Source organism: Euphorbia lathyris, chromosome 10 (genome assembly GCF_963576675.1).
Source record: "Euphorbia lathyris chromosome 10, ddEupLath1.1, whole genome shotgun sequence".
Classification (NCBI taxonomy): domain Eukaryota; kingdom Viridiplantae; phylum Streptophyta; class Magnoliopsida; order Malpighiales; family Euphorbiaceae; genus Euphorbia; species Euphorbia lathyris.
This window is the reverse complement of record NC_088919.1, coordinates 23263666-23284857: the sequence shown is the minus strand read 5'-3', so window position 1 is coordinate 23284857 and position 21192 is coordinate 23263666. Positions and strand designations below refer to the sequence as shown.

At 33.2% G+C, this 21192-nt stretch overlaps 3 protein-coding genes across 4 annotated transcripts; 2 read left to right on the top strand and 1 right to left on the bottom strand.

The window, feature by feature from the left end:
* The first annotated feature begins 1223 nt into the window (after positions 1-1223).
* Positions 1224-2560, top strand: LOC136207953 (nudix hydrolase 18, mitochondrial-like). Its single transcript, XM_065998810.1, has 4 exons — positions 1224-1541; positions 1747-1873; positions 1955-2038; positions 2126-2560. The coding sequence occupies exons 1-4, from the start codon at positions 1468-1470 to the stop codon at positions 2399-2401; spliced, it is 561 nt and encodes a 186-aa protein (XP_065854882.1). The 5' UTR covers positions 1224-1467; the 3' UTR covers positions 2402-2560.
* A 10518-nt stretch (positions 2561-13078) lies between these two features.
* Positions 13079-17676, top strand: LOC136208715 (uncharacterized). Of its 2 annotated transcripts, none has more exons than XM_065999837.1 (7): positions 13079-13622; positions 15460-15577; positions 15738-16054; positions 16158-16289; positions 16360-16458; positions 16535-17039; positions 17163-17676. In XM_065999837.1, exons 1-6 carry the CDS (start codon positions 13186-13188, stop codon positions 17022-17024), a joined length of 1593 nt encoding a protein of 530 aa, XP_065855909.1. In that variant the 5' UTR covers positions 13079-13185; the 3' UTR covers positions 17025-17039; positions 17163-17676. The 2 variants fall into 2 exon arrangements, with proteins under 2 accessions (XP_065855909.1, XP_065855910.1); XM_065999838.1 differs by having other exon boundaries at positions 13579-13622; positions 15444-15577.
* LOC136208717 (1-aminocyclopropane-1-carboxylate oxidase homolog 4-like) lies at positions 17045-20187 on the bottom strand. The gene is made up of 3 exons (XM_065999839.1): positions 19663-20187; positions 17499-17886; positions 17045-17426 (listed from the first exon to the last, which is right to left on the bottom strand). Exons 1-3 carry the CDS (start codon positions 20106-20108, stop codon positions 17178-17180), a joined length of 1083 nt encoding a protein of 360 aa, XP_065855911.1. The 5' UTR covers positions 20109-20187; the 3' UTR covers positions 17045-17177.
* Positions 20188-21192: the final 1005 nt, after the last annotated feature.

Genomic DNA, 21192 nt, shown 5'->3' with positions numbered 1-21192 from the left:
ATTGATAAACCCAACTTGTTGAACATGAGTTCAACTTCAATCCATCCCATTATTCATTCGTGTTTTAGCTTGAACCTAAGTTAAACCATTTCAGACTAGGATGGCGGTGCACTGTGTTTGATAAATATGAGTCATTAAATAGGCGTTTGCGTTGTGTTGTAGGAAGAGTAACAGGAGAATTGGCTAAATGTATTTGCTTGCTTGTAGTTAAGAAAACCTAACCAAGTAATTAGGTAGAGAAGTTGATTTGTGAAACCTAATCAAACAAACAATTCAACTAAGTAATTTAGTTAATTTTATTTCCTAACCGGATAGTGTGGCTTCGTGATCTAGGTTATGGTTGAGCCTTGGTTTTCATATAACTAATGTCTTCAAACATACTTAGGGATTTTGCCTAACCAAACGTCGGTCTAAAGATGTTTTGAAGTGGATTAGTAGTTATTGGTCGGGGTTACTATTTTCCTAAGGATGACCACTATCTCAACCTTCATTCATACATAGAAGTTCACCTATCGATCCATACAAAAGTATCAATTTAACTCAAATATACAAAATAACACCATTTAATCATGAATAACGGAATGTATGAAGGTTTGTGAAATAGTACGAATTTAGTTTCAAGTTACGTCACTCGTAGATAAATTTATACTATTTCACAATCTTTGACACTAAAATGATACTATTTTATATTATAGGTTAACTTTTCTAAAAAAAGCTTGAAGGCATTAGAGTCCGTAACGAAGTGTTGTATTTAATTAGAAATGCAATGTTTAAGTCATTTGTTGTACGTAAGATTTGAATAGTAATTAAGAATGATTATAGTGAAAGTTCGATGTGTATATATATATTAAAAAGAAAACATGTAAAGTGCAGGAGAAATATAATACTACAATACAAGGATAATTAATGCTAATCTAAAGAGCATAAGAACACACGTGAGCATGTTTATAAAGTCAACTTGCATTGCATATAATGATATATTATATGTCGACTCGACCCGACCTGACCATTGTGGGGCTCCACCCGATTTACACAACCGATCACGAAACGACACAGAAACTCACTCCCCCTCACTCACCAAACGCGTTCTTAGTCTCATTTGAGTTTGAATGATGTGGAATTATATAGCCTAAAAGCATCCACGCTGTTAGTTAAAATGAAATATTATATTTTAATAATTAATAATATAGTCTCCTGAGTGTCTATATATATAAAAGGCATTGTTATCCATGAGTCATGACAGCCACCCAAGCCTCCTTTCTATTTACCTCTCATATATTTGTCTGTCTGTCTGTTACTCTTTTCCATTTCTAAGATCTTGCTTTCCTGTTATCCCAAACCATTTCTATATTATCAACAACTCACACAAAAACAAAAAAGAAAAACAAAAGATTGATTTGAGATTAAAAACATATATATATATAAAGAGAAGACAAGAGAGGCCTTTTGATCCATATATAAGATAAGATGGTGTGTTTGGTGTCTCGTTCTGGAAGAGATTTGCAGAGATATGATAACCAGGGCCGCCGACAAGTTGTAGGGTGAGTTCCCCTTTTGCCTTTTGTTTCTTTTTGATTTTTCTCGGTGGCCCCCATTTTCTTTTCTTTTTGGATTAAACCTGTTCCAAGTCTGAATCAAGATTACTTCAGAACAAAATAAATAAAAGAAGCTTTCTTTCTGCATTACCCTCTTCTTTGATTGATATTGATATTTAGAATTAATTAAATTTTGTTATGGATATTGCAGATGCATTCCCTATAGATTTAAGAATAATTACAATTCAGATGGGGATGAACATGAACATGAACATGAAGAACTAGAAGTTCTTGTCATAACATCACAGAAGGGTGGTCAAGGAATCATGTTTCCAAAGGTATATTTAATTAGATATTAAATTCAACATTAATTATTGCATTAATTCCCATTATTAATTTGTATTTATTTTAATAAATAGGGTGGTTGGGAGCTTGATGAATCTGTGGAAGAAGCAGCTTCCAGGGAGTCCCTTGAAGAGGCTGGGGTTCTTGGCCATGTTGAGGTCAGTCATTTAATTAATATATATATTATATGAAAAATTCATAATTTGAATGTGATTACTAATAAAAAAGAGAAAATAATAATGCAGGATGAATTAGGAAAATGGAACTTCTTAAGCAAAAGGAATGGGACATTTTATGAAGGATATATGTTTCCATTGCTTGTGACGGAACAACTAGATCTATGGCCAGAGAAAAATGTCCGGCAAAGAATATGGATGAGTGTGGAGGAAGCAAGAGATGCATGTAGGCATTGGTGGATGAAAGAAGCTTTGGACATACTTGTTCACAGGCTAACTTTATCCATGCAACAAAAGGAAGAAAAAGAAGAAGATGAAGATGAAGAATATTATCATTCTCTTTAAGCTTTAGCTGAATTTAGGAGGATCAACTTTTGTACATATGATATGATGATCAATGCTCATAAGGCTCTAATTTGCTCATAAACATATGATATGCTAGAGGTAGTAGTTGTTACAAAATCAATTAGTCCATCAATCCAACAATTTCTTTTTACTTTTTCACTTTCTAAGTTTCAATCAAAATCAAAGAAACTAATTTTATACAAACAAAATAATTTATGTTTTGTTTTTTTAGTTTGTTTTTATGAACAAAAATGATAGCTAGCCTAACACTAAACAACACAAACACAGGTAAACTATGGACATTAATGATTTTGTTGGCTTAAATTCTTAAGGGTTAAGTTGCTTAATTGATACATAAATTGCTCTATATAACAAATAATCACTTAAGCGTTTCATGCTTGCGAGCGTAAGTTTCACCATGCACAAATTTATAAGATTTCTCAATCAGTTTTAATTCCACCAATTAATGGGCTTGTCAGGATTCGAACCTTCTACCATTTGGTCCTAGAAGCTCTGATACCATGTCATGAAATCGGTTGAACTAAAAGCTCGAACTGATAGTTAAGATCCAATCATATATCTTGTATTAATCTCTGACGGTCATCATTTTGATTTTGAAGTTTGCTATCATGGCTGTAACATTGTTTTTCCACACTGATAAATGCTTCCAATATTACTTTTATATATAATCCCATTTCACAAATTTCTCGAGTATAACTTTTTTTCTTTATCAGTGTTTTATTTTATTAAAAGTTATTTGTAATTTTCTAGAAACGTTGATGACCGCAAATAGACAAATACAATTGATTAGGACAGTATTACTTATAAGTAACATCGTCATCTTATTATTCTTATTGTTATTAGAAACAATTGAAAGGAAAGTCCCATGAAACTCGATGACAACATGGTATATATAGAGCTAGCCTTTCTTGAAAATTTATGCTTGCATTCTATGCCTTGTCATTTTCCACTTAAGATTAATAACAGTGTTCCAGTATTAGCTGAGCTGTAATAGTTTTACCTGCTTACATACAAAATCACATCATACAAATAACGTCATTTCTCTAGATTTAAAAATCACGTGTGAAAGAGTATGTTTAAGAGTGTCTTTAGAAGTTTCGGTTTCTTTTAAGTAAAGGAATATTCGAGAAACACTAGAATTTCATATGATAAAGGATTCCTCTCATGACAAAGATTTCTTACGGGACACGAACATCCTCAACGCATAATAATTTCTAATTAGTGAAGGCCTTAACCTAAAAAAATCTATATATAGACAAGCAGGGGCGAAGCCAGCCCATGGCTCGGGAGGCCGGAGCCCCCGGCCAACGGCTCTGCCCTTGAGTACTTGTAGTTTTGTCCCATGTAGCCCCCCTAAAATTAGTATACATGGATTCGATGTAATCTTATTTCAATTTTAAAGGTGGATGAGATATTCAAGAGTTTCTAGGTTCAACTCTCTCCAACCTCATTATTAATTATAAAAACATGTTATCATTATTAATTAATTTAAATAGACTCTTTATTTTGATAACACTTTTGAATTCATTTTTACACACCAAAACGACGGTGTGTTCGCTAAAACATTAAAAGTGTCCAATATGGAAAGAGTAAACATATTTAATTTTCTATTAGTTAAATGTTAGCTTCTAAAAAATGACAACATTTTTACAATTTTAACGTATAGGATGTTAAAAAAATTTTACCCAGCCCTAGCAGGCTGGACCTTGAAAATTGACCTTTAATTGATTAATTAATTACTGTTTTGTTGTTGAAATTGCAATATTCTTATGATTGGTAATTGGGAAAGAAGCAGAGGGGTATGGGCAAATAAGATTAGCTCAATTGTTCTCATCCTAAAATCATTGCGTACCACTTCAAATTAGACACGCTCATTCATTTGCCCTTTCTTGACTCTCATAATAGTATTATGTTTTTTTATTAATTCGTTAATCATTTTAAAAGTCATATCTTAATTTTTTAAATGACAATTAATTAATTAATTAATTAATTAAGGGCAAACGCGCCTTCTATAGCTTCTGACTTCTGTAGTACTTATTTAATTAATTAGTTCTAATTATTTAATTAATCTGCAGATTAACTTGGAGACTAGTATTTTTCAATTCAATTGATCTTTATTTATTTAATTTTCATGTTTAGAAGAAAACGGTATTAGTAAAAAATAAAATGACTCCTCGTATATTTAAAAGTAGCTTGTAATGTGAGAATTGAAACCCATGCTAAAATTAGTATAATTTTATGAAAAATTGAATTGGGTGGTTCATAAGAAGTTTTATAGTGAACTTGATGTAATAATACAACCAATACATTGATTTATTGGAAATTGATGCGGTGTAAATAAAAAAAAAGCTATACACTTATCAAATTTTTATTAGTAAATCTAATGAACTCGGGTAGAATTTCGGTTTATATATGTATTAGCAAATTAACAATTGAAGTCTTTCATATTTTTCCTAAAATAGGAAATAATTTGGTAATAAGTTAATGAAAATTGGAAATAATTCCAAAGAAGGAGTTAAGAAGACGAAAAGGTTGATTGGTGCAGAGAGAGTATATATACAGTTAAACCTCGATAAATGAATATTCGATAAAATAATAACCTCAATTATATAATAAATTCTTCCGGTCCCGACTTGGGCCAATGGATTAAAGTAATAACCTCGTTAAATGCATTAAGTAATAAAAAATATTTAAATCCTTAAGGGCCCAATGAAAATATAAAGTAATAATTATTAAATTACATGCTATATATATATATATATATATATATATATATATATATATATATATATATATATATACCAAAACCTTTTAATCAATCAACTAGAAGTCATTTCTTCTGAAAAAATGCATCTATAGTTGATTGTTTTTTCTTTCCACCTAAACCAAAATGAACACCATTCTTAACTTTTTGTAGTGCAAACACAACTTCTGGTATATTTTGCTCATGTTGTAGCAAGTAGTTGTTTAAGGTGACCATTGCTTAAAATGTTAGAAATCTTAGATTTCATCATAATATTAGACAAACATAATTGCCCACATGTTTGAATAAGTTGATTTTCACAAACACTTAATAACAGTCAGAAGAGTGTACCTTGATCCATGACGATTACAATCGAGTTCTTCTAAAATCACAAGAATTGTGTTTCTCTCACTTAACCCTTTAGACTTTACAGATTTTCTAGATGGACAGAAAATCACTTTTAGATAGGTTAGAGAGAGGACCAATTCTGATTATGTTCTATAAATATACCTTCCATCAAGGTATCTCTTCATCCATAAGGTACCTTTTCATTAATGAACCAATAGGATTCAACGTACCCTTTGGTTAATCAAACATGATGATTGATCGTACCCTTACGTGAACTGACCAATAGCATTTATTGTTTTATTTTATCAAACTACATAAGTATATAATATACGAGGACCATATTCTAACTTGATATAAATTATGGAAAATCCAACATTCTCCCACTTGGTCCGTGTGAAATTATATATATACAGTTTAATAACAAACATAAGGCGCGCATTAAAAAAATAAACCCATTACCATACTGGTCAAACATAAAGTCATTGTTAAGCAATAAGACTAATAAGGATCATAGCGGTTCTATGTCAGTTTATCGGCATAGTCCCTTCCATGTATCACAATATAAATCTTATACTTAAAATAAACTACAATAAGGTTTTTCATGATGGTCCAACAATAATGTCTTTGTTAGAGACTATATCCTATTTAATTCTCATAATGCATTCATGTATATATACTATTCATAAAAAACAGGATTCATAAAAATTTATATCAGAAACAATATGTAAATGAGCTCAGAGTGTCAAATACATTATAACATAAGATATAATTATAACATCATTAGTGATATCCGATAATCCCCATTCTTTCAACATGTTCCCTAAATACCTTAGGGGATAATCCTTTTGTCAATGGATCCGTAACTATAATATTTGTGCTAATATGTTCGATTGACACTCTTTGTTTCTGAACTTCCTTTTTAACAACAAGGTATTTGATTTCCATATGTTTAGCACCTTGAGAATACTTGTCGTTTTTAAAAAAGAAGAGTGTTGCAGAATTATCACAATAAATTTTCAGCGGCTTGGCAATACTATCGACAATTCCAAGTCCTGAAATAAAGTTCTACAACAATAATCCATGAATCGTGGCCTTAAAGCATGCCACGAAGAATCCTTTTAATATATGCTTTCTGAGACAATCCTAATAATCTTTGTGATCCGTCACGAAATATTTCTATTCCAATCACATAGGATGCCTCAACCATATCTTTCATTTCAAAGCTTTTAGAGAGAAATTCTTTGGTTTGACATAAAAAAAAAAAACAAGATCCTTAGTTGCAATCAAGATATCGTCAACATACAGAACTAGAATTATAAACTTACTCCCACTGATCTTCAGATATATACATTGATCAACAATGTTTTCCTTAAATCCAAAAGATGTGATGGTATCATGAACTTAAGATACCATTGCCGGGAAGCTCGTTTTAGTCCATATATTGACTTTTAAGTTTACGCATCATACTTCAACCACAAATCCTTCTGGTTGAACCATATAAACATTCTCATCTAAATTCCCATTTAGAAAAGCGGTTTTCACATCCATTTGGTAGAGCTCCAAATCATAATGAGCTACCAATGCTATAATAATTCTAAATGAGTCTTTTCTAGAGACAGGTGAAAAAGTCTCTTTGAAATCAATACCCTCTTTTTGAGTAAAACCTTTAGCAACAAGTCTGGCATTGTAACGTTCGATATTGCCTTTCGAGTCACGTTTAGTCTTAAAGACCCTCCTACACCCAACTCGTTTACAACCTGTTGGCAATTCAACAAGGTCTCAAACTTTGTTGTGATCCATTGATTTTATCTCTTCTTTCATGGCATCTAACCACTCAGTAGAATTGTCACTTTTTATAGCTTATGAAATCGAGACTGGATCATTATTGATTCAGAATATCAAGCAATAATAATATGTATATTGAAATTCTCCTTTGGGTAAAATATCAATATACAACAATGAAACAAAACATAATTGATGCTTAATTTAATTGCACATAATTTATAATTAATATACTCCAATTAGATATATTTGCCATCTTTGGATATACTAAACATGTCTCATCAAGTATATTAATTAACACGTAATGTTCATAAAATTATAAAATAACTAATCAACCTTTGGGTGATCCTAAAATATTTTATAACAATGAACTTCAATATACTCATGATAATCATAATAACATCTCAGTTATAAGCATCACGTACACATGAGTAATTGAAATTATTTTAACGTGATATCTATGAAAACTTTCTAATTTGGCCACTTTGGTGACTAACAAATTATACATATCAAATTATACATAATATTATACAATTAATTAAATATGCATAACACCTCATATTTAGTCATCACTTTAGTGACTAAAACAATTACTATACAAACTGCCTTTTGTCATTAACCTTGAAAAATAATTAAACTCACAATTGGCCATTTAACATACAATAATAATAATAATAATAAAACTTTAGATAATTTATATTCAACAGAAACGATTTTACCCAGAACCTTGACAAATGCTTCTGTTCATAAATTGGCCCTTGATTCATGCTTCAATCAAGTGTCATCATGATTGATTTTTACTAATAATTATATGTCTAGAAAACAAGCAGAGTCAAAGAAATCTGATTAATGGTTTCCCATCATTCTTTCAATAACAATTAATCAAAACCTCATACAACATCATAAACCTCCATCATCAATATTTATGATTGAACAAATTAAACCAATTACAGGAAACCAATTTTGGTTAAAGCATATGACACAATTATTCAAATCAAAATTTGTTTCTGTAATAAGAAACAATGATTAAAACATAACATCTCATTCTTATAAAATGGAAAAATTTGTTAACCAGATTATTTATAGAACAGAGTTCATAAGGAAGCATTAACTATTAAAGCAGCGGATAAACATGTTAAACATAATTGGAAGATCATCAATTCAAAACCAGGCTCTGATACCACATGTTAGAAATCTTAGATTTCATCATAATATTAGACAAACATAATTGCCCACATGTTTGAATAAGATGATTTTCACAAACACTTAATAACAGTCAGAAGAGTGTACCTTGATCCATGACGATTACAATCGAGTTCTTCTGGAATCACAAGAATTGTGTTTCTCTCACTTAACCCTTTAGACTTTACAGATTTTCTAGATGGACAGAAAATCACTTTTAGATAGGTTAGAGAGATGACCAATTCTGATTATGTTCTATAAATATACCTTCCATCAAGGTATCTCTTCATCCATAAAGTACTTTTTCATTAATGAACCAATAAGATTCAACGTACCCTTTGGTTAATCAAACATGATGATTGATCGTACCCTTACGTGAACTGACCAATAGCATTTATTGTTTTATTTTATCAAACTACATAAGTATATAATATACTAGGACCATATTCTAACTTGATATAAATTATGGAAAATCCAACATAAAATGCCTCTTTTGACGATACATTTGCGACAACACAACTATCATCTAGCTCTGGTTCATTTCCATCATCATTGTTCATTATTGACTGGATAATTTATTCGTCTGTAAGCGATTCCATAACTGCATCATTCTCGCTAGGATAGTTCAAAAGATGTTCGACATCCATCACATTTCTATAGCATAAATTAGAAATGACATCACTTAATCCTTGGATATCTTCATCTAATTGACCAACTTCTGGTTCGGGGATATTAGCATCTTCTGAACGAATCTTGCAATTATTTGATTGATTTGTAATTATGCTAATGTGATAATTACAAATCAATCAAATAATATATTTCCTAAACAAGATAATTAATGAATATTTATCGATAAACGAATAATTTATTAATTTATCGATAAATGAATAATTTATTCATTTATCGATAAATCAATAATCTCGCTTAATGAATATTTTTTTCCAGTCCCAAGGATATGCATTTATAGAGGTTTTACTATACATGTATGTATATGTTGAATAGAAGAATTATGTTATGGTGACCAAATAGGAGACCTTGGGTGTTCAACTTAAGCATTGATAAAACAAGTGTGCCGTACGAGAAAAATATAAAAGGCAAGTAGCCGTTGATCTTGTCTTTACTACTACTACATGTAACATGTGTACTGACTTATCCATCTTCCCACAGTTTTAGTTTTAGTATTTACATTTTTCTCAATTTACACATCTTTCACTAGGGTTAAACCTTTAACCAATCTCTTAATAATGGAAAATTTTAACTTTTTTGAAAGTATTGTTCTTACAAAAACAGTTTTATTGTGATGTACCGTAATTGTACAAAAGATAAGGCTTGTTTTTTTGGTATGGACAGAAGGGACGTCTTTTCGAGACCATGGGATGGAAAGACCCAACAATAATAGTTTTTAAAAAAATGATACAAAAATTAAATCTCAAATAATGCAACAGTTATGAAAACAATCTTAAAATCTCATCACACATCTATATACAATGGATGGGTGTCAAAAATATAAAAAAATTAAAATATAAAAAAATTTTAAAATATATATAAAATTTAAAATCTCAAAAGATGTAACGATAATAAATATAATCCCTATATCTAAACAATTACAATATATAAATTTATTATTCTATTTTTTATAATATTTTTTCGCATATTGATGCAGATTATGTTTTATCATAAATGAAAGTGTTGCAAACCATTTTGTCAAAATTGTTGATATCAACATTTGAAATTTTTGAGTTTGTCAAAGCAGTATATTGTTATATAAATATTTCAATTACTTTTAGAATCCTCCCAACTATACTAGTGATTGTTGTATTTATTGAAAGATTTTTTCGAAATTAAAATTATTGAAAAACTATTTGAGATGATCAATGTCACAAACAAGGTTAAATGATTTAGCAATTTTACGTATTGAGAGAAATATATTAGAGCATATTGATGTAGACACTATTTTAGTGATTCTACATTTAGAAATGCTCGTGGGTAATGTTTTGTATGAGCATTTGAGTATTTAATGCGAAATAAAATGTTTGTTATATGAAATTTAATGTTTTTAGGGTAAAGTCCAAAACAAACTCATTTGCTTTCACTTTTTTGTCAAACTGATACCTGATTATTATTTTTGTCCAAACGGTGACTGAAATTTTCATTTACGAGTACAAAATGACTGAGGTTTTTCGCTTTACTAAAAACAATGATCTCAAAATTGAAAAATTCAAAGACTTGATGATATATTCTAAACAACTTCAATTCTTCAATTTTTTAGTTTTGAGGTCATTTAGGTATTGTTTGATGAGAAGAGACAAAGTGAATGTTTTAGAGAGAGAAGCTAAAAAAATGATAGTTTTGGAAAATAAAAAATTTGCTTACATAGTAAATGTGGTACTAAACAACTTTAATTTTTAGAATTTTCCATTTTGAAGTCGTTAATGATTATTTTTATAATATCACTGGTTATCAGGTTTTTATTGTCTTTGTCCGGTACTAACTTAACTGTCAGAGTATTTGCAGGGACCGATCCCATTACATGAGAAGGTCCACTGAGGAAGAGTGACCAGAATCCCACTTTCTCTATTATTTGGTGCGGTGAGTGACTTGGTATTAAAGACTTTTTGTAAATTTTCTTGGAAATTTCAGTGGAGTATTTTCATGGATGTTTTAGCCATACAAGGACCAAGCATGGACCGAAGACCAGCTTCCGCTGGAAGCCAGCTCGACGAGCTGACCAGTAGCGCTGGCCAATGACTTCTTCAGATTATTACTTGATAACGAGGGGATACACTGATCTCTTATTGAGCCTCGAGTGTGGTAATAATCTCGAGAAGTCCAGGTATCGAATGTTAAATGAGTTAAGCTTAATGTAGATAGGGCTTGCAGACCATTACTATTATTCACCTTTTTTTTTTATGAAAATGTTAATATTTAATTAAACAAGAGAAGTAAAAGTACATTTATGAAAGCATTAAGGAATAAAACTTCACATAAATATATATTATGTCTAATACAAGATCCACAAAGGTAATAAAAAAGACTATAAAAAGCAGAAAATGCCATTAAAGGTACCACTATCACGGAGAATAGATGAAACATATATTTTTTGTAACTCATAATTCTTAAAGGAGCAACTGTAATCCAATCTTCGTCAATTAAACCATTTTGAACCTTCGGATATAAATCCATTCTTTTGCAACCACGTAGATCTAGTGATATACAGATAAGATCTATTATTTCTGCTATTGCCAAATTAGAAAAGGTTATTGTTATCTATGTTTCCAAAGCTCCTTCCAAACTTTCTCGTATGGTACCTGCAAGACATAACAAACAATCGGAGAGGGGCAAAAGTTTGGCGAACCCGCTCCGATGCATAAGTAAGTAAGGGTTGGAAGGGTTGGAGGTGATGAATTGCTTATGAGATAGTAATATTAACGTATCTTTTAGGGGGTTTTTTCATATCCATTTATTTATAGCGTTTCTCCTGGATCCCTCTTCTTCTAGGAGTTATTTCTTTGTTAAGAATTCTTTTTTGATTAGGAGAAATACTCCCTTAGGAGTCTTCTTTTAGGAGAAGTCTTCTGGTTTGTTTCAATTAGTTGACAGGTTGTTTTTCCTTAAAGGAAAATGATTCCCGAAAGTTCGTCAGGTCTGAAGGCTCTCAATGCTCTTTATTTTGTACGGTACCAGTTACATATGAAAAGATTCTAACCAACAAGTGCAATTCAAACAAATTAAGAGATTTGGTAAAAATATATGAAATCCAACTAAAACAAATTTAACGTAACAAAGAAAAAACTAGGAAAACAAAACGGTAATTGGAGAAAAAAGGAAGACAAGCTTCATTCCTCCTCCTTAAATAGATAGCAGCAAAACAATTTACAATGTGCATCTGATTTCTGTTATGGATCTAGAAAGGTTCTTCGAACTGAGTCGGCTAGATGAAGGATGCAGGATGAAGCTCGAGCTGGTACAATTTCCTAGAACCCTGGTGACAAATCTCAATTGGAACGCCAACTATGAACCCCTGAATCAACGATGAGAATGGTTAGGCGAAAGGAGTAACAAATGAATGGCTGACTGAGGCTGGATAATGAAGTATTTAGCACAGTGATTACTCACCCTTTTACCTGGTTGATATCTAAGTGTGTGGAGTTGCTAGACAAACATTGGGAGACACGATTTGTTCATTCCTATAGAGAATGAAATCATGCAACTGATTGGATAATGAATTTCACAAAGATTTTTTTATCATCACGAGTTTGATGTGTGTTCTATCCTTCGGATCATTCTTAATGAAGATATACATAGTGTGTGTCGATAGATTGATTAGAGCATCTCCAATAATCTCTTAGTAGTTATTAAAATATGTCATTTTTGAAGTCGTCAAATGTGATTTTAATAATATCAATTGAAAAAGTCCTTATTTTGTTAAAGTTGAAAAAACTTCAATCCCCGTTTGGACAAAAAGTAAACAACAGTCTTTTATCTGAAAATTAATGAAACCATAGAGGTTTTATTTGAAATTTACCCTAAAAAAAATGATAGTCGCTAGAGATGGTTTTAGGCGTGAAGTTTTTTTTTTTTTTTTACACAAAAGAAAGAATACCTACTCTTATATTCTCAACCTGACCGTTAAAACCTCGCAAAAGATTTCAGCTGCCGCCTACTCGAGAATTTTCCCGCCAGATTTAGAACCCATTGCCATTAGCAAATGTATAATCTTGGTCGATCTCGCTATGAATATCTCTATCTTGGTCTGAAAAATTACCATAAACCCCGAACTTTTCTTCTACTCATGTCAAAGTTGCATAGTTCCCCTAAAACCCTATCTCCCGATTCAAAGCTAGGCTTCGTCTTTCATGAAGTTGAGGCTCTCAATTCGTCAAAACTCACGAACCAAACGCCACAAAAATCTTGTAATATCAGTGAAGGATACGGAGAAAGCGAATATGCTAAAGGGAATAAATTTGCTATTCAGGTTTCTCACCCATGGCCTGAATGGGTAGATTTGATGGATTTGTTGTTCAAAAGAGGATATTTTGAAGCAAACCAAAATCCATATCTAAACGGTGAATTGGGCACCAAAGAAAAAAACTGGATTAGAACTGCATGCCTCAATTTCGCACGGGATCAGTCTGGTCTTATAAGGTAACGAGGTTCTAGTTTTTGGATATAGAATGGATTGAATTGAGGATGATATGCTCGGGTTTCTTTGTTTGATACTTGAATTGATTTTGTTTCCCGTTTCTAATCTGAGTTTGAATGCTTTTCTCGCTATGTTTCAAGATTATGCTTGCAACCTGTTTGATTTTTGGTTTGTGTGGGGAAAATAGTTCTTTGATAAGCAGGAAGAAGATCATTACTCTCATTTTCGTATTCCGATCAATTATTAAAAATAACATAAAATTTTGGAATCAATTTTCTAAATATCAAGGGATCCTTAATTCCCATGGTAGATCTTTGAATTGCTGAGGAAGAGGAAGGATAACTGATGAGCTACATGTGAAAAATTTATTGACTGAATCATTTTTTAGGGTACTCTTAGCTGCTGTTTAAGAGTCAGTCAGCAGAGTTTCAATTCAAATTAAAATCATACTGGTGGATGCATGTAGTGATATTGGTGCCCTGCAGCTGCAAGGGTGGATACTGATAATAAAATTTATGAGGCATAGGCAGTGACTGCTTTGAGACATTCAATATTTCTCACTGTTGTTTGTGTATAAGATGTGGAGCCAGTTCACAACAGGTGGGATGTGGAGCTCAGTAGTTGGCAGCATTCACCAGATAACGAGTGCAAGATATCTCAAACTTGAATAGCTTATTTTATGCACCAAATCTGTTAGGAGTTTGTTATTGATGTTACTGTGTTATTTTGCTATCATAATCTGATTTCTGTGTGTCAGTTAAGCCTATGTCTATCCAGAACAAGTTTCTGTAGGAAGCCAGTTAAATAACTGTTATGTACTCCTATTTATTCTGAAATAAGGGAAACAGCAGCAAACAATATATTCATCAAGATGTTTAAGAGATTGACGGGTTCCCTCTAATGAACAAGCCCTAAGCATAAATCAAAAGATCAATGAAGCAAAAAATACTACCCATTTCATAACAAGCTCTTAGGGCCTTAATACTTTTCTCCTTCTACTGATATTACTTTGAATTTAAAGCAGCACGTCTTCTGCAGTTCAGGTGATAATGCAAAACTCTTCTCCTCAACTCTTGGACATAGTTAAAGATAGAAATTGGTCCAGGGGCTTCCTTGGAATTTCACCCGAATAAATATTTCTAAACCATGGATGCAGTTAGAGGGCATAGACTATGCAATGTATCAATGATATGCAAGTACCGTTTCATAAATAATTACAATAAGTATTAAGGCAAAGTAAAGCTTGATCACTCTGGGTGCCTGACACTATGGTGCCTCCTAACTGCTACCTAAATGCAAACCTTTTAAGCAATGCCTCTGGTCAGCATCCCAAAGGCATGTTCACAGAGACTTTAGAAAGTGCATATGTCGTCTCCTTTAGCCTGCATACAGGAATTCAGGGGAAGAAGAGGGAGTTAGGTGGCCACAGAGGAGGTAGGGGTTGAGTTGATGTCGGGTCTTTTGCAGAGTATGGTTTTGATTAGCTGTCCAGGCTTTGGCGTTGCTGTGAATTGAGGGGAAATGTTTTCTTAATGAGTTTATTGGACCTTGGTGGTGCTGGTTATTTTTGCCACAAATAGGTGCATGTGGAACTTCTGAAATTGTTGCCGGGACTTGATACCCGTAATGTGTTTGTGTTTGAAAGCCATGACTTAAGTTATATAACTCATTTGTATTATTATTTAATTTTTAAATGTTGTTATGGTATTGTCTTTGTATTCATGATGCTCAAGTAGATGTAGAGGCGATTACAATTTCTCTTCAGCCTCAGATATCTGTGTACTAAATTGAGTGATATTTTTTAAGATTTGTATGAATACCAGCTGCCTCTCCTATCAGGTTCTTTTCAAGGAAAAATATCCACATGATTTCAGTATGCGGCTGCCCAAGTATAGATAGAAAAGTTGTCAACTCAGGGAAGCGTCTGAGAGCACATGTTGGCATTGATGAAGGAAATGTATGTCTTGAGCCTTTCCTATCAATGAAGTGCCAACTTCCAATTCTTATGCATTTTCACTTCAAAGTCTTGTTATCTAAAATTTTCTTGTTTGGAATTTTAGACACACTGCATACCAGTAATCATCCTTCACACCTAACTTGGGTGACTATCTTATTAGGTTTGCAGCTCCTGCAATTTGAGGGGAGAATGTGAAAGGGCATATGTTAAAGCACGTGAAGATGAAGGTGGGCGGACTGTGGATGTCATGCGCTTTCTGTTAACATATGGGCTTGATTCCGTTTCTGGTAAATCAGAAAGCAGGCTATCTCAAAACAAAATTGTTAAAGAATCAGTGAGAAGGTTGCTGAAAGAAATGGTGGAGCTTAGCAGCCAGGAATTTGATTCTGGTCTTCCGAATGGCACTCCCTTGACAAGTAGGCCTTCTCAAAAGCACTCAGATGTTCCAATGAAGCAAGGGGATTGGCTTTGCCCCAAGTAATTGACACATTATTAGAGTATTTCAGGAAACATCAACCATCCATTTTGTATTATTTGTTTGGAGTGCGGTAACATTTACTTTCCATTTTCTCTCTCACAGGTGCAACTTCCTCAATTTTGCCAAAAATATCAGGTGCTTGCGCTGTGATGGTTTATTCGAAGATAGGCTAAAACATCTGCGGGAGGATCAGGATCATCTTCCATTGAAGAGAGGAGACTGGATTTGTGAAAAGTAATGGCATTCTGATTTGACGACAGATGATTCTTGGTGTTCTGTTTCTAATCATGACTAACTAATGCAGATGCAATTTCTTGAACTTCGCAAAGAATACAAGATGTCTACAATGCAAAGAGAAACCTCCAAACCGGCATCTTAATCCAGGGGAGTGGGAATGTGAATCGTAAGTGACATACGGAAATATCTCTTTATATTTGGACTTGAGGTTGTTCCATTTACTCAGAATTATTTTATTGTAGGTGCAACTACATCAATTTCAGAAGAAACATGGTATGCTTGAAATGTGATCACAGACGGCCTAAGGCATTAAATTATCCAAACAACATGCCCCCTCAACATGAACACAATAGCAGATTGAGGTCTGTTCATGGTGAAAATAAAATCGATAATGAATCATCCATTGGACCAGATAGAACAAATCAAAGAAGCAATGCAAATACGTGGAGATTTTTGGAGGAAGAAAGAGAAGGTAATCACCTAAACTTAAGGAATAAAGAATCCAGTTTTTTAGATTTTCCAATTGTGGGAGGGAAGAGTAGTTTGTCTCAAGATGCAGAGAAAAGAGAGAGTTGGAAGCTAGAGATGTTAGAGAAGAGTAAAACCAGTACAAGAACCGGCGGACGCGATAAAGAATTAAGGAATACTGAAACCGTAAGACAATCTAACTACATCGAAACAAGTGATGAAGATATGGGAGAATGGTTTGGGTATTCAAAGAAAATGGGATGAGCAATTTGACAAATGGTAAATAGTACAACTATCTATAATCATTCAGAAATACATTATAAAAATACAAATATGTTTATTTAGTCTGATTGAAGAACACTAACCATCTACAGTATCATTATTATTGTCCATCCTGTTTAGGTAGAGACTACAGAGTCAGAGCCTGTAGTAATTTGTCAAAGTTCTGCCATCCAGTTGTTTTGAGAAGAACCTTTTCATGTAGTCCATGAACATGAATTGCCGGTAGCGAGCTGGCTTTTCAGGTGATATCAAATCTGCAATAGGTCCGAACATGCAGTCCCTCTTACCAGGATTAAAGAAAATAGCAATGGAAACTCGTGGATCCGGCGATGGATTTGCCAAGACTCTATGATCAACACTTGTATATTCATCATTTGACATTATCTGAGGAAGAAGATGCATACTTTTAAGTTAACTCTATTGAAATTGACATTTTGTTATTTAAATAAAATATACCTGAAGAATGTCTCCAATGTTAATGACAAGTGCACCAGGAACAGGTTTAACATCCACCCATTGGTGGCCATGCTTAACCTGTAAACCTCCAACTTGGTCTTGGAGAAGCACAGTGAGAACCCCAGGATCAGTATGTGAAGTGATACCAACCGTGAGATCAGGCTGAGGACAGTAAGGATAGTAATGTCCAACCATAACCTTGGCTTCAGAGCAGGACATGTCCTTCAAAGTTTGGGGTTTCAATCCTAGACCTTCACTCAACAACTCCATCAACAGCTCAGCCACTCGAGTTGCCTCTTTATTCCACTCAACCACCTCTTTCCGGCATATCTCAGGTATTTCCTCTTCCTTCGCCCCCACCGGACCTAGCCTCACCTGAAGTGTATCCCTACATATATCACATTCATTCCTTCTTATTCAGAATCACATTTCCAGCTTGCTATCTAACTTTTGTTTTTATTTTTAAATTGACTACTTTTCAATTTCACCGTAATTTATTTTCCGTTTAACTATTTTCAACTTTAATATATAGTCAGACGCTAGTCTTTGTTTTATCAAAAAAGAAAAAAAAATTCAACTTTAAATATTTATTTATGAAAGTAGGAATATGTATATATTTCGATGATTAGAATAGAGATTCATTTTCAAAAAAAAAAAAAATGAGATTTATTTATGAAAATAAGAATATGTATATATCATCATGATTAAAATATAGAGATAACTAAAGATGAAAACCTTTATGAAGCTAAATAGTTCATTCTCATACGAGTGGCTTAAACCAAAAGTAGTTGATATCAGTGGTTGAACACTCTCACTCTCCTTAAAAAAAATATAGGGTTAGATCTCCATTCTCATATGGAGCTATTATTTTGGTCAGCCAGCACCCCATCTCGTCCCGCGTGATCCAACTCCATGTTTTTTTAATATATATAATTTTTTATTCTATTATTTTTCTTGACATTTGGTATAGCACAACGATAATAATATAATTAAATTTGAATTGAGTGATGGAAAGAAATAATAAAATTGATCGAAGAATCAGCAGAGATTCCCGTGGGGATCGAGGATGAGTATGGGATACCCATGAAGCATGGACATCTGTCCCAGTTCCTGCCCCATCCCCGTTAGCGGGGGAGAAAACAATCTCCATCCCTGTTTCGTAGAGATTCTAATTGGTGATTCTTTAACTCATTGGGATAGATTCTCAATGGGGATGGGGAATTCCCGCACCACCGCCGCTTACATCCTTATCTAATGTCTAGCTCAGATAGTGAGATTTTAAATCTCAAAGATTTTTTCATATATAATTTTATGTTCTAGCTAGCTTTTGAGTTTTATTAAATTTGAAATTTCATCATATATTAACTTTAAATTTAAGATGACAGACCAAAGTTAAATTGGATGTATCTCTAAATTTGTATTAATGAAAGTATATAAAGTTATTTATGATACTCCTATATTTCTTTATATAAATTTTAAGATATTTTATACAAATTAAAAAATATATTGGTTAATTAAAAAAAAAATTTATATCATTATTCGGCAATAAATATTGGAATATTAAAAAATAGGCTTAATACACAAATAACCTCCTGAACTTGTTCAAATATTGCAACTGCCCCCTTCAACTTTCAATTGTAACAACTTACTCTTCGAAATTGTCTAATTGTAACAATTTACCCCTTAAATTTGTCCAATTGTAAAATATAACCCCAAATTGTTGACATGAACTGCAATTGAAGAAATACGTGAAATGCAAAATCCGCAATGCTCGTGGAGTGTGATAATCAGATCTTTGACATGATACGAATCTATGGAAACGCTTTTATTGTTGCTTCAAGTACGGGGTAAAAAAATTTCCAATTTGAGGTTACGTTTTACAATTAAACAAGTTTAAGGGGTAAGTTGTTACAATTGAAAGTTGAGGGAGGCAGTTGCAACATTTGAACAAGTTCAAAGGGTTATTTATGTATTAGGCCTAAAAAATATATATCTATATAAAAAAAATTAATATTTGGATGAAAAAATTAAACTAAAAATTATTAGAATTCTAGAATAATTTATTTTTGAAAAAGAGAAAAAAATAAACTAATTTGGAAAAAGTTATTTTCAAATTCCATTTAATAATAATAGTCAAAGAGGAAATATAATTTGGCTGACCGACCTCCAGCTTGCTGCTTTGGAGTTGAACAAGTCGACGTTGGAAAAGAAGGAGACTCCAGGCCCAGAATCCCGGCGATACCACTGCTTCTTGGTCTCCGTCGGCAACTCATGAAACGCCTTCACTCTACTAATTACCCGCTCCATAACTTCCATCGGCACTCCATGATTTACAATCTGAAAAAATCCAAGCTCCTTTGAAGCACGTGATATCTGCTCCACTATCGCTGCCCTCCCGTCGGAGAGATCTACTGTAGGAATGATGTCGGATTGGATGGATTTGAGATCGGAGAGTGTCTCGATTGGATGGATAAAAATACGGGGGATGGATGTTACACCGGAATCCAATAGGCCTTTCACTCCGGTTTTGGAATCGTCGAATAGTTTTGCTTCTTTTACACGATCAAACACTTGATCCGAGACTGTGCCTGAAGAAATGTATGTGGCCATTACACGAGATGATTGATCGTTTATTTGGATGATGTTTTCGTATTTTATTTTTACAAGTTGCTTAAGAAAGCCTTTATACTAAATTACAACAAAACCATGTCGTATCAATTACGTATCTTATTTCTACAAAATTCCTATGATAATTATTCCAAAATCAAAAATTTGGATTAAATAGATCCAAAATAATTATTCCAAAAAGAAGAAACAAGCAAACAAAAAATTTGCCCATAATTCACAAAATAAATAATTTCATGGCTGTCAAAAACACAACTAAATCTCTCGAAATCGATAACGACTCATCTGTACTTTTGTAGCACCAAATTATCACACGGATCTGAATTAATATTTGACAATTTCGATCAGTATAAAAATCCAAATATAGAAATCTCTTAAATTATTTTCAATAATCCCTAAACAATTTAAATTTTGGAAAAGAAATCTTGTAAGCTTTTTATACGAAAGAAAATTACTGGCGAAAAGCTCTCTTAGGTTAAGAAGATTCGTTTTCTCGCCTTAGTTCCACCGCTGGCCGCGCCCTCTGTTCCGCGTCCGTCGTGTGCCTGTAGCAGTGCAGCGTCTGTTGCTCCCGTCTGTTGCAGGTATTGCTATTTGGTTCGCGTGGTCTCTGATTCGCGGATCTGCTTGTCTCCGTGCGCAGCTGCGTCGCCGGCGCCGTCGACGTTTCCGCTTGCTGCTTGTTTGATTCGCCGATCGCTTGTTAATCGCATATCTGTTGATTTAAAGGAAAAACCTCTGGCTAGCGATAAACCTGCGATAAACCTGAGATAAACCCTAACCTGGTTTTCACCGTTGAGTCGCCGGAGTGCCTGGCCAAGCCATGGCCACTGAAATTGCAGATCCACCAGATAAGGAAGATGCGATGGACACAGGTGATTTTAGTGGAAACAGATCTTACAAAGACTCTGTAATAGGAGAGCCTATGCAGGATGAACACCGGAAACGCACTCCGATGGACCTTCAAGCGGAGGGACTGGTTACGATTTCTCTTGCAAACCCATTGAAACCTAAATTCACTGTTCTACTAGAGGTGATGAAGGAGTGGGAGCAACCATGGAAGGAGGCC

Excerpts from the sequence above, each read along its gene's own strand:
- LOC136208717 (XM_065999839.1), bottom strand. The coding sequence starts at position 20,108 with ATGGCCACATACATTTCTTCAGGCACAGTCTCGGATCAAGTGTTTGAT. Across the intron at positions 17,887-19,662 it reads TCCAAAGCAGCAAGCTGGAG|GGATACACTTCAGGTGAGGC; the intron begins GTCGGTCAGCCA and ends TGATATATGTAG. Across the intron at positions 17,427-17,498 it reads ACATTGGAGACATTCTTCAG|ATAATGTCAAATGATGAATA; the intron begins GTATATTTTATT and ends CTTCTTCCTCAG.
- LOC136207953 (XM_065998810.1), top strand. The coding sequence starts at position 1,468 with ATGGTGTGTTTGGTGTCTCGTTCTGGAAGAGATTTGCAGAGATATGAT. Across the intron at positions 1,542-1,746 it reads GGCCGCCGACAAGTTGTAGG|ATGCATTCCCTATAGATTTA; the intron begins GTGAGTTCCCCT and ends TGGATATTGCAG. Across the intron at positions 1,874-1,954 it reads AAGGAATCATGTTTCCAAAG|GGTGGTTGGGAGCTTGATGA; the intron begins GTATATTTAATT and ends TTTAATAAATAG.
- LOC136208715 (XM_065999837.1), top strand. The coding sequence starts at position 13,186 with ATGTATAATCTTGGTCGATCTCGCTATGAATATCTCTATCTTGGTCTG. Across the intron at positions 13,623-15,459 it reads GATCAGTCTGGTCTTATAAG|GTTCTTTTCAAGGAAAAATA; the intron begins GTAACGAGGTTC and ends CTCTCCTATCAG. Across the intron at positions 15,578-15,737 it reads TTGGCATTGATGAAGGAAAT|GTTTGCAGCTCCTGCAATTT; the intron begins GTATGTCTTGAG and ends CTATCTTATTAG.